The sequence below is a fragment of the Neophocaena asiaeorientalis genome, unplaced genomic scaffold (assembly GCF_003031525.2).
Source record: "Neophocaena asiaeorientalis asiaeorientalis breed wild unplaced genomic scaffold, Neophocaena_asiaeorientalis_V1.1 scaffold424, whole genome shotgun sequence".
Taxonomy (NCBI): domain Eukaryota; kingdom Metazoa; phylum Chordata; class Mammalia; order Artiodactyla; family Phocoenidae; genus Neophocaena; species Neophocaena asiaeorientalis.
This window is the reverse complement of record NW_020174430.1, coordinates 2,211,309-2,231,636: the sequence shown is the minus strand read 5'-3', so window position 1 is coordinate 2,231,636 and position 20,328 is coordinate 2,211,309. Positions and strand designations below refer to the sequence as shown.

The 20,328-nt window shown below is 42.5% G+C and overlaps 1 protein-coding gene across 4 annotated transcripts in view; it reads left to right on the top strand.

Annotated features, from left to right (window-relative positions):
* The window catches only part of OPCML (opioid binding protein/cell adhesion molecule like), a 1,053,766-nt gene that overhangs the window by 936,293 nt on the left and 97,145 nt on the right, over positions 1-20,328 (top strand). For all 4 annotated transcript variants that reach the window (XM_024756862.1, XM_024756861.1, XM_024756860.1 and 1 more), the window contains one exon: positions 12,100-12,225. In XM_024756862.1, the coding sequence (XP_024612630.1) occupies positions 12,100-12,225 (126 nt within the window). The remainder of the gene's footprint in view (positions 1-12,099; positions 12,226-20,328) is intronic.

Sequence of the window (20,328 nt, the reverse complement as noted above, 5' to 3'; positions counted from 1 at the left end):
AGGCACTGTGATTAAAGCATTTTATATTCCTTTACCATTTATTCCTCCCAAGGTCCCTGTGAGTGACCGACATCACCACCTTGCTTTGCAGTTTGGGAAGTGGGAGTTGCAGACATTTATTGACTTGTTCAAGGTCATGCCATGAATAAGAGGGATCGCACAACAAAAGACAACTGTGACCAAGTAAAGGGGGAGAGGAGAAGGAGAGAGGCCTGAGACCAGGGCCTGGGGGTCCTGAAGTGGGAGAGAGACTTGGGTGAAGAGATGTCATGGGACTCACCCGTCACCTCACAACACATACTTGACAGAACTGGAACTAGGACGTGAGTGTTTCCTTAGCTGCAAAACGAGGAGGTTGAACTAGGTGATCCCTAAGGTCCCTTTTTGACTTGAAAATTGTATGATGTAAATTAAACCCTGAGCTTCTGAGCGTATGTGTGGCAAGCAGAAGCCTCAGGGGGAGGTGGCAAGTTGGAGAGGAAGGAACAAAAGGAGGCCCCAGAGGGAGGCGTCTCCCTGCCCCAGAAAGAGCAGGCAGAGGAGAAGGACCCTTAATGGAGTTTCTCTGATCATGGTCAGTTGCTTGAATTGTGCAAATTAAAAATAGGAGATGTGTGTCTGTGTCTATAAATAGATTCCATAAGAGAGAGTGGAGATGGCCATCACAAGCAGCCTCTGTGGAGCCTGGGGGGTTGGTGATGTCCTGGTCCCCGGCGTGTATTCATGTGTAGCTCATAACCATTTGTTCTCCTTCCCTGTGTTCCTCGCATCGAAATAGATCCAAGAAGAGAAAAGCAGTCAGAGCCCCACAGGTCTAATCTTATCCAGGATAACATAAAACCACATCACACCAGGGCACAAAGGGAGTCCATGTTCACACTCAGAGTCTAAAACCGTGTAAACTGGTCCTGCCTCTTAACTTAGGATGTGACCTCAAGCGATTTGACCCAGTCCCAGCTCCCTGGCTGCCCTCCTGGATCCTGAGAGCTTGTGTTTTCTAGAAGCCTCTTTGTACTATTAGTTAAATCCAGCCCACGTGTTGAGCATCTATTGGGTACCAGGCATTGAAAGGCCCTAAGGATGCTGAAATGAACAAGTAGCTGTCCTTGATTATGAAGACCCCTTCCCAGCCTAGTGGGTAAGAGAGACATAGATGACAACAGAACACTGTGAGAAGTGTTTTAACACTTAACACAAATTCTGTCCATCCCCAAGCTTTGCTTGTTCTAACTCCTAAATGTCTCTCACACCTCTCCCTCTCTGCCCATCTCTCCTGCTACCACGCTTGTCCAAGGTACCACCACCTCCCTGCTCGGCAACATCCGAGCCAGTTCTCCCGTTCCCACTTCTGTCCTATTCCCAGTGTAATCTGTCCTTCCCCCAGCACCCATCACCATCACCATCACCATCACCATCACCATCACCATCACCATCATCACCATCACCATCACCATCACCATCATTATCACCATCATCACCATCACCATCGTCATCATCACCATCATCCTCACCATCATCCTCATCACCATCATCCTCACCATCACCTTCATCACCATCATCACCATCACCATCACCATCATCACCATCATCACCATCACCATCGTCATCATCACCATCACACATTTTAATGTCCCCCTATTTCTCTTATAAAAAAGATAAAAATCTTAGCATTTCCTCCAAGAGCCTATGAGTTCTTCCCCCCTGCCTACCCAGCCTCAGCTTGTATGGTTTTACTCTTTTCATTTCAGCCACAGTCCCCCAAGCTCACCCTGCTTCCTGTCTCTGCAAAGCCTTTGCATATGCTGATCCCTCTGCCCAGCTCTTCTCAGAGCAAATCCCTCACCCAGACCCACCGGCCAGGACAGACCCCCGTCATGGGCTCCCCTGGTCTCTTGCACACCCACAGCTTCATCACACATGGATTCATGTGTCAATGATAATGTGTCAGTGTCACATGTGTCTCCTCTAGACACTAAGCTCCACAGTTAACATGAGACAGGGACCGTCTGTCCATTCTTCTGCCACCAAAGTAATCCTAGGACATGTTAGGCACTCATCTAATGTTTTAGAATGAATAAAGTACATCGTTATGTACAGGGAGCCCTGAAGCACCTCCCCATACTCACCTCTAGGATGGGGAGGGGTGATGGAGGGAGGCTATTATATCTCAATTTCAGTTTTCCAGCATGAGTAGGGGTAGAACAGACAGAGGAGGGGGGAAGAAGAAGGCATATGAGCAGAGGACACAGCATAGATAAAAGTGTGGAATGATGGGTGAGTACAGCGCGCTTTGAGCATTGCAGAGAGACTGACATGGCTGGGCACGGCTGGTTGTCTTGAAAAGGGAAGGGAAACGGTAGGCAAGCAATGAGAAATGGAGAGTTAAGCAGATGCATGGAACTGTCAATAAATGAGGAAGATATTTTCTGAGAACCTTATGTGGTGGGAGGTTGCCTTCTCTCCTTAGTGCAAGAACATCTGGTTCTACCTCTCAGGAGCTGACAGACCTTGTTTGTTTGTTTGTTTAGCAACATCTTTATAGGGTTGTAATTCACTCACCAGAAAATTCATCCTTTTAAAGTGTACAATCCAGTCGCTTTTATATATGCACAAGGTTGTAGAACAATCACTGCTGTCCAATTCTGGAAGATCTTCATCACACCAAAAGAAACCCAGGCCCATTAACGGTCACTCCCTATTTGCCCCTCTCCCCAGCCTCTGGCAACAAGTGTACTTTCTGTCTCTATGGATTTGCCCATTTTGAGCATTTCATATAAGTAGAAACCATGTAATATGTCGCCTTTTGTGTTTGGTTCCTTCCACTTAATGTTTTCAAGGCTCACCCATGTTAAAGCATCAGTACTTTGTTTCTTTTTATAGGTGAATTGTATTCCGTTGTATGGATGCGCTACATTTTGCTTATCCGTTCGGCTGTTGATGACTGTTCGGGTTGTGTCCGATCTTTGTCTACTATGAAAAATGCTGTCATGAGCATTTGTGTAAAAGTTGTTGTGTGGACGTGTTTTCATTCCTCCTGAGTATGTACCTAGGAGTTGAATTGGTGAGTCACATGATACCTCTATCTTTAATCTTCTGAGGATCTGCCAGACTGTCTTTTAAGGTGGCTGCATCATTTTACAATTCCACTAGCAATGCGTGAGGGTTTCAATTTCTCCACGTCCTCACTGACTCTTGTTATTATCTGTCTTTTTGATTATAGCCATTCTAGTGGATGTGAAGCGGAAACTCATTGTGTTTTGATTTGCATTTTCTTAATGAATAATGATGCTAAACATCTTTTCATGTGCATACTGGCTATTTCTGTATCTTCGTTGGATAAATGTCTATTCAGATCCCTTTGTCCACATTTTAATTGAGTTATTTGTATTTTTTTGTTGAGTTGCACGCGCTTTCATATATTTTAGATTTAGTTCCTTATCAGATATATCATTTGTAAAAATGTTCTCCCATTCAGTGGGGATTTTTTCTTTCTCAATAGGGGCATTTGAAGCACAAAGTTTGCTTCAAATTGCACAGAATTAAAAGTTTTTAAAATTTCAATGCTGTACAGCTTATCTATTTCTTTTGTTGCTTGTGCTTTTGGTGTCATGTCTAAGAAATCATTGCCTGATCCAAGATCACAAAGATTCACACCTTTGTCTTCTTCTGAGATTTAGTTCTTACATTTAGGTATGTGATGCATTTTGAGTTAATTTTTTTATATGATGTGACGTAGGGGTTCAACTTTATTCTTTTTCCTGTGGATATACAGTTACCCCAGCACCATTTGTTGAAAAGACTTTTCTTTCTTCATTGCATTGTTTTTGCATCCTGTTGAAAATTAATTGGTCATAAAAGTATGGATATATTTCTGGGCACTTAATTCTATTTAACTGATGTAGATGTCTACCCTTACGTTGATTTTTTTACCAGGGAATATTTACTAGGGTTGTGTTAAGGATTAAAGGAAATAATGTATATAGAGCACTTAATACCAGCCTCAAATAAATAGACACTAGCTATTTTGTTGTTGCTCCTGGTGGTGGTAGCACTTTGTTCCCAGGAGTAGCCCCCTTGAACTTGCACTGTGGCTAGAAGCTCATTAACCAGAAGGGACCTGAAAATTCACAGTCTAACTTCTTCACTCAAAACTAACCAAATAAACAATCAGACACCATCACCACCACACACACATACACACACACACTCACACAAATACACATACACACACAACACATACACATACAAACACAACACACACACCCCAAAGCCAGAGGGGTTAACTGATTTACAAAAGATCACACAGCTATGGAGAAACCAAGATCCGAACCTGTGACTCCTAACATTTGGTGTAATGCTTTTTGCACCATAAAATAATACTTAGTATGGAAAATATGGCGTGACCAAGCCTAGCATGCATACTGTCATTCCCAAATTAGTCTTAACTCTAGTTTATGAAATAAGCTTCTTTGTTAAAACACAAAATAAAAGGTAATCCTAGAATAAAACAATGAGTCTTTAAAAGTCTTTACTGTTTTTTTTTTTAAAGAAGATGTTGGGAGTAGGAGTTTATTAATTATTTATTTTTGCTGTGTTGGGTCTTCGTTTCTGTGCGAGGGCTTTCTCTAGTTGTGGCAAGCGGGGGCCGCTCTTCATCGCGATGTGCAGGCCTCTCACTATCACGGCCTGTCTTGTTGCGGAGCACAGGCTCCAGACGCGCGGGCTCAGTAGTTATGACTCACGGGCCTAGTTGCTCCACGGCATGTGGGATCCTCCCAGACCAGGGCTCAAACCTGTGTTCCCTGCATTAGCAGGCAGATTCTCAACCACTGTGCCACCAGGGAAGCCCTTTACTGTACTTTTTTAATAAACAAGCCTTGAGTGTTTAAAAATGTAGTAGAAAGCAGTTCATATTTGTATTAGTTTTCTCATGGTCTCTTAACATATTGTTATTCTCTGGGGATAATGATGGTAATAATAATAATGTGGAAACAATAATAACTAGTTCAATCTCTTTAAAATCATTCTCTCTAATCTCACGTCCCTTCGTGGCAAATATTTTTATGCCCATTTTATGGTAGAGGAAGCTTACGCTTAAAGGGCTTAATCACACAGAAAGTAGTTGGAAAAAAAATGGTATTCAGACTTTAGCCTCTATGACTCCAAATTATAAGATTCTCTTTTCTGTTTGTTTTAACTGTGCCATTCAGTCTTAAATAAAACACTTAAAACGTGACTGTCAAACACTGTGCCTGGACAGAGACAGGGTATAGTTGCAATGGGTGGAATTACTGCCCTTGAAATAAGAGGGCATGGTGCTGAAGCTCTGTTCCCTGTTCTTTCTAGAAACAGAAACAGAGGCCCCTAAAAGAAAATAGGTAAGGAAGAGCCAGGTAATTTCTTTATATAAACATGTGCGATTTGCCCTACGCATTCACTTGGGTTTGACAGCTCAGATTAAGAGGCAGAAATTAACAATTAGTTATCAAATATTTACTCTGGAATTGTCCCAGCTATCCAAGGCAAACGTCATTTATGAGTGCTGACTTAAAATGGAAGGAATTGAGATTTAGAAAATGAGCAGTTAGGCACAGATTAGCATTTATCAGATTTTAAATGGCATGTATATTCACAGTCATATATGAACATGATCAATAGCAGGTACCATTTATTAAGTAGTTACTTATATCCAGGCACTGTACTGGCATGCTATTCTTATAACAACTTAGAGAGATAAATTCTATCATCTTCATTCTACAAATGAAGAGCCAGAGCTCAGAGGGGCTAAGCCAACATTGCCCAGGGTTACACAAGTGTGCTGGACTCTAGAACCTAAGCTGTGGTGCACGGCCTCTCGTACACTGTTTCAACCTTGTCATATCAGCTTTGATTAGGGTGGTGCTGGTATGTCCAGAGTTCAGTCCCCAATTACCTTTGCACAAAGAAACATTTCTCCTTTAGAAAAGATTTTCCTATCTCAGGCTTGCTCTCTCACAAGTATACAATAACGTGTATACACAGTCTTGATAATAGGCACTTACTCATATAATACATTTTTATTAAACACCTATGTGCCAAGCATAGTTCAGTACACTGGGAGTATAGTGGTCTTTAAAGCTTATAGTCCAGTGCCAGAGAGACTTTAAACAAATAATCATACAAGTGTATATAAAAGCACAAAAGTATATAAGAATTCTTGAAGACAATTTAAAGGTTGAGAAGAGACTGTAAGAAGAGGACATGAATTTGATGGGTGGGAGAGGACCGGGGTCATCAACGAAGACTTCTCTGAGGAAATAATATTAAAACTGAACCCAGAAGGAAACAAATATGAAAGGATAAGGTGGAGAGTATTTCAGGGAGAGGAAAGGGCAAATGTCAAATGTCTAGAGTGGAGAACACTTGCCAGATTGCAACACACACACAGTTTAAAAACTTACACATAAATGTACTACATTTGGGGGGAAGGATGCTACTTCATGTCAGGCTTGGTGTTATATAATAGAAATACAAGGATAAATATAACAGGACTTCCCTGGTGGCACAGTAGTTAAGAATCCACCTGCCAACACAGGGGACATGGGTTTGAGCCCTGGTCCGGGAAGATCCCACATCCTGCAGAGCAACTAAAGCCGTGCACCACAACTACTGAGCCTGCGCTCTGGAGCCCGTGAGCAACAATTACTGAGCCTGCATGCCACAACTGCTGAAGCCCATGCGCCTAGAGCCCGTGCTCCACAACAAGAGAAGCCACTGCAAGGAGAAGCCCAAGCACCGCGATGAAGAGTGGCCCCCGCTCGCCGCAACTAGAGAAAGCCCGTGCACAGCAACGAAGACCCAACGCAGCCCAAAAATAAATAGATTAAAAGGTTTTTTTAAAAAAGGGTAAATATAGCAGATCCCATCCATGGAATAGCTCAGTTGTAAAGATAAATGGTATGAAGAAGACATAAACAAGAATTCCTTGGGAGTGGAAGAAGGAAGAGTGAAGGCGTCATAAACGAGGTCTTATTCAAGTTGAGTATTGAAGGGTGAGCAGCTCATAGGGCACAGTAGTGGGAGTGTTTCTGCAGCAGAAGGAATACGGTGTGTAAAGGCATGGGCAAGAGAGAACAATGTAGCCCCAGAGAGAGATGTGGGTCTCCTTGTCAGAGGAGGGGCTGGCGCTGAGGCTACGGCCAGGCTGGGAATGGTTTTGTAGATCCTGTGTAGAAGTTTGGACTTCACAGTCTCAGCCAGGGGCAAAGGTTGAGGGTGTTAGGCAGAAGCAAAATATTTAAGATGTAACTGTGGGGGGCATATGGGGTCTGAGTTATGAAGTGGTGGTGGGTAGAGAAATGAGGAGACTTGTAATATTCCGAGGAAGAGATGATGAGCTTCTCAACTAAGCCAGTGGCAGCGAGATTGGAGAGGAAGGGCCATGGGTAAGACACATTGGTATGTTTAAGAGCCCTCGGCCATGCCGAGGGTAAAGAGAACGTGTAAATACCTCATGGCAACCCCGAGCCCAAAGATACCTTCCTTCCTCAAGACACTGATTGCAATCTGATAAAACTGTGTTTGTCTGTCTCTCTGTATGTATATGGAGAGACAGTATTTTATCTATGTCTATATCTATATCTGTATAGGTATAGATGTGTATCTATATGTCTATATCTATCTTATCGATCGATTGATCGATCTACCTATCCATCCATCCATCTAAAATGACTACACTCTGGGACTTCCCTGGTAGTCCAGTGGTAAAGAATCTGCGTTCCAATGCAGGGGATGCGGTTTTGATCCCTGGTCAGGGAACTAAGATCCCACATGCCACGGGACAACTAAGCCCGTGTGCCACAACTACTGAGCCCACACTCTGGAGCCAGCGCACCACAACTAGAAAGAAGCCCACACACCACAACTAGAAAGAAGCTTGTGTGCCACAACGAAGAGCCCGTGTGCCACAACGAAGAGCCCGTGTGCCACAACGAAAGAGCCCACATGCCACAACGAAGATCCCGCATGTCACAACTAAGACCTGACACAGCCAAAAATAAAATAAATAATAAAATAAAATATACTTGAAATAAAATGACCACAATCTGAAGTCCTTGTAGTTGTGCAGTGATCAATCTGCCCAGCCATGTTAGGACACATTATAGCCCACCACTGTCAATGAGAAGATAACCAGATGCATGCATGACCTGCAGGGGAGGGTCCCCAGTGTCTGTAGATGTGACTGGGAACACACTGTTCTATTTGTAATCCTTTAATTAGACTCTTGTGGGTCCTGCCATTTTCTTTCAGTAATTTCAGCATTTCTGGTAAGATTGTTACACACGTTTCATGTTTATCTGTATATTCATAAACACTAGCGATAGGTAGATAGATGATAGGTAGGTAGGTAGTTAATAGATAGGTAGATAGATGATAGATAGATAGATAGACTCATTTGCCACAGATATGTGTCTGAAAATTGAACAAAGCTCTCTTGTCAAAATACGTAGAAGCATTTAAATTTATTCCCAGGTGCTCCTTTGTTCAAAGGTTATCACAGAAACAAGGGGAGGGTCATGATGCTATTACCAAATTCAAATCAGATTTAAATGAATTACAAGTGCTGAGCACCCCCCTCGGCGAGCTCAGCGCGGGAGAAACCAGGATGACTGCGCCACCCCACACTCAGCGGCAGGCGCTGCGCTGGGGAAGCCGGCCGACCAGTGGCATCGCCGTGAGGGAAGATGCTGTGGGAGGACCTTCGAAGCAGAGGAGACAGAAAATGCAAATACAAATATCGTGTTCAGGGCATCGATGGGAGGTTAAACAAAGAGGCGATATAATATAATGGAAAGAATTCTGCCCTTTACTGACCACGTGACTTTCGGCAGTTTACTTAACCCTCCCCATGCCTCAGTTTCTTCATTTTTAATAGTGAGAATATTTGTTCTGTTTATCTCATAATTTGTGAAGAATCCATGAGATAATGCATGTGTAAGCAAGTTGAAAGTCATCAAATCGTATGTTAATAAGTAATACATATTATTACCTATTACACACTAATAATGATGTCATAATTGAGAACAGAAAGAACTTTCCTTTCTCCCATGTCACTGTGTTTCCTGTCTTACTGGCGACCCTCACCTTTGACACTGTCCTTACCTTTCCTCCTTTGAGAAAGTGACAGAGGACAGTGTGGGCCTGCAGAAGATGGAGGGGTTCACTGCCTGAGGCTTGGTGAAACGTTTGCATCAACCTTCACTATCCCCCTCCAGGAAACTCCCTCCTAATGGGGGTAAATCACCTGGGGAATGAGGATGTCCCTCAAATATCTATAGAATTTTACAAATATCTCCTAACCCAGGACCTTTTAAACTATCCGATGAAACATAACATACATGAAACTGATAGCCCTGAATCGGGAGCCGTATTGAGCAATCTGTCCCTGGGCATCAAAGCTGCAATGTCCTAAATTCTCCTCCACTGACCAGCTATGCCCCCAACCCTCCCACCGCAGCTGTGTCCGCCTTACAAACAGAGAGACTCTTGGGTCTAGAGAAAGAGAGCTTCAGATGGCCTAACACATCTGGCTAAAGCAGACATAATTCTGAGAATATTCTGGGAGGTTCACTTTATAAAAAAGTGAGAAAAAGTATTGACATTTCTAAGCCCAGAACAATTTTTTAACAAGCTGGAAAATACTGAAAAACAAGTAGTACAGTTTTCTCAAGAGAATGCAGTGTAGTTAGAAAGTACACTATTTTTTCCCACTGTGTATTTCGGTAAAATATGTGCAAAGAAATTTCAGGCCAATTCCTAATGCAGAAATAATCCAAAATGTGGCAGATTTATAAGCCAGGTAATTTTTATTTATTTGCTTATGTGGATTCCCTTAAGATCGCAAGTGTTCTCCATGTTACTTACGGCTTCTCCTTGAAAAGACTTTCCTCTAAGATCTCAGCAGCATAAAACTCCAGGCTGCAGAGTTCTGGATGGAGCATCAGTCACAGTTCTCCTCTGCCACTGACTCAGCGTAGTTTGGAATCCACTAGTCTAGTGCTCTACCTGTTTGGTAATTAACAATTCATAATTAAACTGGCAGTTGGAATAAATCAGCATAACTATAAGCTTGGAGCCTCCTCTCTCTGTTGTCCACCCTTCCTTTTGTTTTGAGAATCTGAAAGAAAATTGAGAAGAAAGCTTTAGGTATCAGAAATCCTCCATTAAAAGCTTTGCCCTCCTTAGTTTTGGGATGTGTTCAATCTGTTCTTTGGATCTTTCTTTCGAAGAGGAATTAAGCAGGTACCCTTGTCAGCCTTGTGCCAGACACTGAGGAAAAGAGAGGTGGGTGTCATTCCGTCCTTTTCCTCCAGCACCTCACTCTCTAGGTAAAGAGACAGGCATAAAATAATCAGCTGTAAGTACAACACGTTCAGACCCCTCCCCAGGTGGGGAGGTGGGAGATTCTCTTTACAGGATTTGGGGAGAGGTTAGGGAAAACTGCAAAGGGGAGGTGACCTTTGATGTCCCTTGAAAGATGAGCCGTGTCTTTTCAGGTAGGAAATGAAGAGAAGAAGAAGAAAAGCAAAGTTTTGGGAGGGCCTGTGCCTCTGCCGTGTTCCCAGGGGAGCTGGGTCGAGTGTTCAGTGAGCGGCCTTAGTGAGGACACTGCGGAAGAGGCTTGTCGCTGGGTTGGGGTCAGACTGCAGAGGGCTCAGGTCAGGGAAAATAGGCTTGTGCTAAGCCTGGGGGGCACGGTGAGCTAAGGGAGCGAGTAGCGGGGCTAACAGTTTGATGAGATTATTGCCTGAAAAGATCACTCTGGTCACATGGAGGGGGCAGGTTGGAGGATCCAAAATTGGAAAGAGACCAGGTGGGATGGTCCAGGTGGGAAGTTGTTGCAGTTGACCATGTGGAAATTGCTGAGAAACCCAACTAGGTTGAGGGTGATGAGAAGTAAGATTAGAGAAGGAATCTAGGTATTTTCCAATGCCCAGCTTCAAATGGAATTAAAAATCAGGCCTGGAGGTAGGACAAGGTAGACAGCAAGACCAGGGGTCATGTCAGCCTTTGTGATGCTGACAGGTTAATGGACGTGGACCTGGCCCATCTTTCAGTCTGTTCTGAAAGATGGCATCATTGCTGTTGTCATCCTTATCACCACTGTCATCTTAGCAGCTACCAGTGATTGCTTCCTTTCTACCAGGTGCCCTGGTCAGCCATTGTTTCATTGAAACCTCATAACATGAGTTTAGCTACTGCTGTCATCTGTTTCACAGGTGAGGAAAACAAAGCCTGAAGAGATGAAGACAATTCACCTTGCCCAGGTCACTCAGCAGGTGGGGAGCTGGGCTCCAGAGCTCTGCTCCTAACTGCTTGGACATGATACCATTACAAATAAATTGTATAATGTGATCTTAGCGTAACAGTAGTAGCCGGGGCTACTATTGCTGGTGGGGTCTAGGGGAGAAAGCAATTAATGCTGAGTGGGAGAGTCAGTGAAAATTTACCTGAGTTTTAAAGGATACATTTTAAGGAAGGAGCAAGAATTTCCAGGAAAAGAAATGTGATTTCCAGGAAAAGAAATGTGAAAGAAAATAATTCTCGGACCGCACAACCTGTGTGAGGTCAAAGAATTCAATAGTCTGGAGTGCTCAGGAAATGGTAACTAATCCAGTGCGGTTGAGGCTTTGTGAATGAGTCATTGGAAACAAAGGCTGAGCTGGGGATTACGTGTGTGGTTCCTGCATAAGCCAGGGGTTCCACTAAAAGGAATGAACACACAGGTCCGATAGGAACTCTTAGAAAACTTTGTATTTTCCCTTTGGTTCTGCTTTTCCATCAACCATCAGTACTTCACTTACTGTTTCCCCAGAACCACCCCCCCAACACCTGCATCCTGGTACATCCAGACATTATGTAGAGCTGCTTCCATGAGTGCCCTGTACATGTTGTGTTAATGGTCACATCCTTGGCGAATCAAGCATAAAACTCTAAAATTTATTATTGAGAATAATATTTATTTTTAAAAACATGCTGTATGGATATTTATAGGCTAACACCTCCTTTTGTGTCAAGAATCGTTCTCATATATTTCTTTTCCCCTCTGTCTCCTTACAGTTCCTCCCCAGATCATGAATATCTCCTCAGACGTCACCGTGAATGAGGGGAGTAGTGTGACCCTGCTGTGTCTTGCTATCGGCAGACCTGAACCAACGGTGACATGGAGACACCTGTCAGTGAAGGGTAAGTCGTTTACTTGGAGGAAGTTTTCAGAGTTGGTATATTGAAGACTTGCTTCTAATGCACAACAAAAGTTCAAGACTCAGAAAGCAATGCTGTATTTGTAACATAGTGATGGAAGAACAAATAGATGACATGCATCAGTCACCAGGTATTCCGTTCTAAAGAAGGGTTTGTAGAGAACATTTACTGAGTTTTTTTCTCTGTCCTTTTTATGACCTTAGAAGACTTGTGTTTTCCCAACTATGAAGGACAGAGATACCATAAGAATAACTTCCAACAAAGATACGAATGTCTCGAGGTGGGGATGCATGGGTCAGTGGGTTGTCTGTCCTTTCTTGAAGTAGAGGGCTAGAAAGCTAGACGGTGCACTGAAAGTGTTGGTGTTATTTTGTGCATCCAGGAGAAAAAGGATCTCCTTCTCAGTGCTTTCAGGACACTTACCCAGAGTGGAAGAAGGATGCTGGGAATGGTCAAGTGCCTGTGCTGGGCGCTCAGTGATTGGTATTAAACATTAGTTATGATCATCTCCAACTTAATAGGAAGGGAACCAAAAGGACAGTGGACCTTATCCCTTTGGAAATAAAACTTACTCTAAGTTGAACTTGAGAGATGGGCAAAGAGCCACCTGATATATTTACCCTGTTAACAGAAACTGATTAATTCTATAAATTATACAAGAAACAAGTGCTTTCTCAGGCATTAGAAAATATAAACATGAAACCCAGTGAAAAGGAAAATGTGTGGAGTATGCCTATGTGTGATATATAAAATAATATAAATCTAGAGGAAAACTAGGAATAAATCTTAGTAATGTTGAGCTAGACAAGGACTTGCTAGTTCACTAAAAGCTCTAAGCATAAGAGAAAAATGATAACTTTGCTTTTGTATTATTTTCCTGTGATTGCCATAGCAAAGTACTACAGACCTCATGGCTTAAGCAACAGAAATGTATTTTCTTACTGCTCTGGTTGCGAGGTGCCCATGATCAAGGTGTAGGCAGGATTGGTTCCTTTTTTTTTTTTTTTTAAGAAGATGTTGCAGGTAGAAGTTTATTAATTTATTCATTATTTATTTTTGCTGTGTTGCGTCTTCGTTTCTGTGCGAGGGCTTTCTCTAGTTGTGGCAAGCGGGGGCCACTCTTCATTGCGGTACGCGGGCCTCTCTTGCTGCGGAGCACAGGCTCCAGACGCGCAGGCTCAGTAGTTGTGGCTCGCGGGCCCAGTCGCTCCGCGCCATGTGGGATCCTCCCAGACCAGAGCTCGAACCCGTGTCCCCCGCATTAGCAGGCAGACTCTCAACCACTGTGCCACCAGGGAAGCCCAGGATTGGTTCCTTTTGAGACCAGTGAGGGAAACTCTGTTCCAGGCCTCTCCCCTAGCTTCTGCTGGTGTTTCCTGGCTTATAGGTGCATCACCCCAATCCCTGCCTTCATTGTCACATGGCCTTCTTCCTGTGTGCATCTCTCTGTGTCAAATTTTCCCTTGTTATAAGGGTAGCAAACACATTGGGTTGGAGCCCACATTTATGACCTCATGTTACCTTAATTACCTCTATAAAGACCCTATGTCCAAATAAGGTCACATTCTGAAGCACTGGGGTTAGAACTTCCAGGTATCTTTTGGGGGCGTGGGGGTGGAGGATGAAATTCAACTCATAACTGGCCTCATCAATATTGAAAATACCATTAAGAGTAAATGAAAAGACAAGGCACAGATTGGGAGCAAACATTTGCCATCCATATACCTGACAAAGAATTTACATCTGTGCTGTATGAAGAATTCTTACAACATAATTCTAACCACCTACCTTGAAATGAACCAAACACCGAAAAAGACAATTCACAAAAAATATGTATATGAATGGAATAAGAACATGAAAATATGCTCAACATATCATAGAAATGAAAATTAAACTGTAATCAGATTCCACTACACAACTACTAGAATGACAAAAATTTAAAAGACTGACAATATCAAGTGTTGATGAGGATGTGAAGCAACTGAAACTCTTACACATTAACTGTGGGACCACAAAATGCTATTGTCACTGAACTTAGTTTCAGTAGCTTGCCACTCAAAAGCTAATAATTCGAGAGGCAAGTGTCAGTAGAAAGGAAAGGTGCTTTAATTGTGAAAGCCAGCAATCTAGGGAGATGGTGGACTCATGTCCAAAGACCAACTCTGAAGATTCTGCTCAGCCAGGACAGTTTTTAAAGGGAAAAAGGGGGGAAGAATCTCAGTGAATCATTTAGGCAGGAGGTTGGGTTCTGCATCATTCTCCGTTGCATGCAGACTGGCTGACTCTCTCTTCAGATGTCATCTGCCTTCAGGGTTGCTTGCGGGGGGGTGCTATTGGGGTAAAGAGCTAGTCTTACTTCTTTTTATCTAGGAAAAGAACCAACAGGTTAGACTAGGCATGGTGTGCATTCAGGAGAGCATAGGTCAGGAGTTAGTTTAAATTGCCTAGTGATCTCATTCCTATATAATTAGGGTCTTTTAAGGTTAGAGGGGAACAGAAATGAACAAACAGGAAAGGGGCAGAAGTGTTGCTTTCAGTATAAGTACTATGGAAAACAGTTTAACACTTTGTTAATAAAGTTAAACATACACTCAGCATATGACCCAGCAATTCCACTTCTAGGAGTTTACCGAAGATAAATGAAAACATATGTCCACAGATATACATTGTACACAGATGTTCATAGCAGCTTCATTTATGATAGCCTCAAACTATAAATAAACCAAAACCCTCAACAGGTAAATAGCTAATTGTGGTAAATTTAAGCAACAGGTGGTTTCTCAGAAATTAAAAAGAACAAACCACTGATACATGTAACAAAATGGACGAATCTCAAAAGCATTCTGCTGAATAAGAGAAGCGGAAAAAAAAAAACAGGTACTTTATGATTTCATTTATAAGAAATTCTACAACAGGCAAAAACTAATCTAGAGTGACTAAAATCAAGTCAGTAGTTACATAGGGTTGGGGTTTTTGGATAATTGACTACAACGGGTACAAGGGACTTTTTGGGGTGATGGAAATCTTGAGCACCGTGGTCCTTATATTGGTGCTTAAATTAGTGAAAACTAATCAACGCTACACTAAATATGGGTGCATTTTGTTGTCTTTGAATTAAATCTCAATAAAATTTGAAACCTATACCTACAGAGATATAGGAAATAATGACCTGAAAATGTGCCCCTAATTTGGAACATTAATTATGTGAGAAGCATTCACCAAATGAAAGACTGGATTTGCTACTAGGAGCATTATTCAAACTTTCACTATCTCGTGTTCCCCATGTACATTGAGAATACATATTTCAGCCCCTGCCTTGTTACAGGGAAAGATAATGATAATAAATCCAGCAGACATCCTTCGTGTAAAGACCTCAGGTTTGAAATCCAAAATGTCAATATTATAAAGTAATATTAACAAGAATATTAAAAGAGGTATAAGAGATATCACAAAGCTCAACTTTAATGTAAACACAGCAGTAGCTTGTGTTCCCAAAGATACAGGCTCCATCCGTGGAAATTTTGCTCAAAGTCAGGGGGGATTTTGATTTACATTATACACAGAAATATCTCAAACCATCAGACTAATTTCAGTGCATTTATGTGATCCTAAACACATAGTTTTCTCAGCCTAGGAATCTTTTGGAAGGTGCTTTGACTTTGTGGAACTGTTTTAAAGCAATTCTTTATAATGGTTCCATGGTAAGGGTTCCCTCTTAAAATAAGAAAGATTCAGACATATTCCTAATCTTTTATATAACATAATAGTTGCAATGCAGCCTCAAAAAAAAATCCCAAATTGACATTCCTCTCTCCTCTTTAAGTCTCCCAGCCTGTGTTCAGCTTTCAAGTTCCCGTTTGTGTTTTCATCGCTCTGGCCTTCACTTTGCCGTCTCTGATTTCCCCTTTTGTCTTTCTTCCCCACCTCTTAGTGACATTTAAACATTTAAACTCAAAGCATCATTTCCCGAGTTTGAAAAGCACTAGAACCTGGAGGATTTGCATGTTTAAAATTTGTACCTGCAGGGTGACCACTAATATTTATTTTTAGAAGGACACACCTTCTCACTTGGAGTTGGGGCGACTTTGGGAAGTTGCTTTCAAAGGTTTAGAAGAGCAGCCAATATAACTTGAACAACAAATAGCATTTTTAAAACAATTGACTGTTTAGTTCAGCAAGCAAGAGTAAGAAATAGAAGTTGTAATGACATTTCCTTTGAAATTCCAACAAAATTACATCAGAGAACATAGCCCCCTAGACAGCTGTGTTCTGATAACGTTAATGCAATGTTTGAAAACTATTGTTTAAATTTGGGGATCTGTATAGCAGGAATGAATAAACAAGCTTCCATTTAGAAAAAGAATATTTTAATGGGCAGATTATTAAAGATTAAGAATAGTGGTTATGGTTTAAAATGACAATTTCTATAAATTATAGAAAAAGGTAAAGACAAATGAACTCATAAATCCATGATCGCACTAGAAAATAGTAATCATTTGTGGATCAGAAACAATGAGGAATCTCTGAAATACAAAAAGTACATAGACATAATGAAGGAAAAAATGCAGCTCTAAAGAAAAAACAAAACAGGAATACGATCTATGGCTGAAATGGTAGTTGAAAAAGGAAGCATTTTAGGTCATGGTAAAATGTTAAAAACTGATTGGAGCTGAGGGTAGGCAGGGAAGGGAGCCCTGAGGGCATTTTCCGATTTCCATGATGTCAGTAGTCCCATCCTTGCCACTTTCCTTGGAGCCCCCTTGAAGTACCTTGGTTTTTTAGGTATCTTTAGGTTTTTATTTCCTCTTAAAAACAAACAACATTGTAAATCAACTATACTTAAATTTAAAAAAGAAAAGAAGGGCTTCCCTGGTGGCGCAGTGGTTGAGAGTCCCCCTGCCGATGCAGGGGACATGGGTTCGTGCCCCGCTGGGAAGATCCCACATGCTGCGGAGTGGCTGGGCCCGTGAGCCATGGCCGCTGAGCCTGCGCGTCCAGAGCCTGTGCTCCGCAATGGGAGAGGCCACAACAGTGAGAGGCCCGCGTACGGCAAAAAAAAAAAAAAGAAAAAAGAAAACAAACAAGCAAACCCCAAGCAAGTCCTTCTTATGAAAGCAGGGTGAAAGTTTTGAACAAAAAATCACTGTGACTCCAGATGTGGGTATAAAGACTGCTAGTGTTTCTGTCCAGACTAGATGTGCAGCTGGAGTCCTCTGACCCCCAGTTCCCTTTGCAGTACTGACAGGTGCACCAGGATTCCCAGAAACTAGGCAGGCATCCCCACAGCACATCTGCCTCACTTCTGAGGAAAGCTGGAGGTTTTTACAGGATCATGCTTATTAACACTGGGACTATCTCAAAGCAAAGTGCTAAGTACACACACATTCGGGTGGGGGGGGGGTTTGCATTTGACCAAGCATCTATTCTTTAGCTTTAGATATAAAAAGTTATATGTAATTTATTTTCAGCAGCAGATGATGGGCTTTTTAAAGTATATGTATATATATTCATATGGATTTGCTGGAGAACATGGCTCTTGTTCAGTAGACTTCACACACAGGGTCTGCTCTGGCTGACCTACCGCTTAGAAGCTAGGATCATGATGGAATCCCAGGCCAGGGAAAAGTGGGCAGTCCCCACACAGGCAGCCAAAGTGGACTGGCAAGGAGCCAGTGTGTTTGGGCTACACTGTGACACACACAGGTGGGTTCCAAGAATGATTTTCTCTTCCCTTCCTGAAGGACAGGAGAAGCAGCTCTGGGGCAGCATTCGTTGAATGCAAAAGTATGAATAATGTGAAAACCATGTTGGAAGAGGGAGTAGCGGAGGACACAGCCCAGGCCGTTGGGTGGGAAGGAGGGTCTTCTTTCCTTCTTAAGGCGCCGTAATAATCCACTGCAGTGCTTGCACACCTGGCCCCATTTCCAATGACATATTTGGAAAGACCAGATGTTTGGGGAGAATAATAAAGTCTTCTTTCCTGTTTCCTCTCCATGGAGATTTTAAAATGACAGCTACTCACCTGTGAGTGAGTTGCTGCTACAATCGACTCCTATACAGTCATACCTCAGGGAGCAAGAGAAAGAGTTATTTCACAGAAGTGAATTTTCCCGGTAACCGAAGCTGATGCCTTTATGCATTGACTTGAGTCATCTTTAATGGAAGCAGTTTAAAAATGGATTACGCTCATCTCTGTTGCCTTGAGGAGAGTGGATGGCATTTGGCCTCATTTTTAAAATGTAATATCAACATCGCGCATACCAGTTGTTTGTGTCTCACTGTTTGAGGTCTGGATAACAAAGAACATGGCCCTAAAATACTGCTCAAATTCTTGTTTCAGTTTTTTATAGTTCCTCTATCTTTTCTTCCTTCTCTCAAATCGGAGGATTGTCAATGCTTCCTAAAGACCACGTGTGCCTTTTAGCAGCTTCTATCTACTTGTGTTTCTTCTATCTACTTCTAATTTGTCGTGAGCAACAATCCATATAACCAAGGTGATGCGTCCTAAGTAAGAACGTAGTATGGGGGAGAGCCTTCTGAGGAAAGGCCGTGAGCTTTCAAGAATAAGTGGTAAGTGGCACATATGCTGGGGGGAGTGTGGGCAGCTTTGTTCTAGATGTATGAGATTGCTAGACCAGTGAATTCCATATAAGAGAAGAGGGATGACTCCAGCAAAATCATCATCCTTGGTTCTGACCTAGCTGAGCAGGTCTTTCTCTCCTGTTCACTGTGCTAGGTATTGAGGTTAGGAGATGTACTAGTCCCAGAATGCTTCTACCGCAGCTCTTATTTTTCATGCTAGAAATTCTTGAGAGGAAAGTCTTAAAAGAAATTGCCAGGTCCTTAACATTACAAATAAAAGAAGTGCTAACTCTCCCTCATATGAAGGTGTCGATTCCTCATGGCTGGCAGGGTTAGCTTCTAGATGGAACTAGACTTCAGGTCCTTACGACCTGGGATTGAAATCTGGCCTGAGCCTTGACAATCTGAGTGACTGTAGAAAAATCATGTCATCTCCAGGATCCCTAATCTCCTGGACTGCAGAATGGGGCTATTTATGCCAACTTCCTCAGATAATTATAAGGACCAAAAGAAAAAACGAATGGAAGGCTTGTAACTGCACTGGACACACATATATGAGTCGCCCAGCAGTTTTCTAAATTGCTGTTGTGCCGTGTTTGAATTAAATTACTTCTCAGAATCCTTGTAGCTTGTAGTCAGCCTGAGAACTCATCATGTTACCATCATGCTTATTGTGTGTCAAGACTTGTACACTTTACATGTTTTAACTAATTTAATGTCCCAGCAGCCCTGAAAGGAAAGTGCTAATATTTATAATTGTGCTTTTCTTTTTAAGTACTATTATGCCCATCATTATGCTTATTCCTATCTCTGTCTTTGTCTCTTGTTCCTCAACGTCTTGGGTCATTCATTAGTGATTCAGTACCTCTCTGGTACGTCTAAAAATTCAGAATGACATAGCAGTTTTATTTGTAATAGACAAACTTGGAAACAGTCCAAGGGGTGACTTGTTAGACAAACTATGTCACATCTACACCTTGAAATGCATTTCAGAAATAAAAAGAAGTGAACTGTTGGGGCACTCGACATCCTGGGTGGGCCTTAGGGCATTATACAAACGCAAAGAGTCAGTCTCAAAGGGTGGGGGGGATACTGTATGATTCCACTTTTATAACATCCCCCGAATGGGAAAATTGCAAAGATGCACAGCGTATCAGTGATTGCCAGCAGTTGGGGCGGGGCGGGGGGTGCTGCACGAAGCAGTTGCTTTGCAGTGAAAGACTGGCTCCATGTCTTGATTATTGTGGTACTTAGATGAATTGATAATGTGTGATGAAGTGTTCGAAATCTACACAAAGACATAAAAAATGAGTACACGGGGCTTCCCTGGTGGTGAGTGGTTGGGAGTCCGCCTGCCGATGCAGGGGACGCGGGTTCGTGCCCCGGTCCGGGAAGATCCCACATGCTCCGCGGCTGGGCCCGTGAGCCACGGCCTCTGAGCCTGCGCGTCCGGAGCCTGTGCTCCCGCAACGGGAGAGGCCACAACAGTGAGAGCCCCACGTA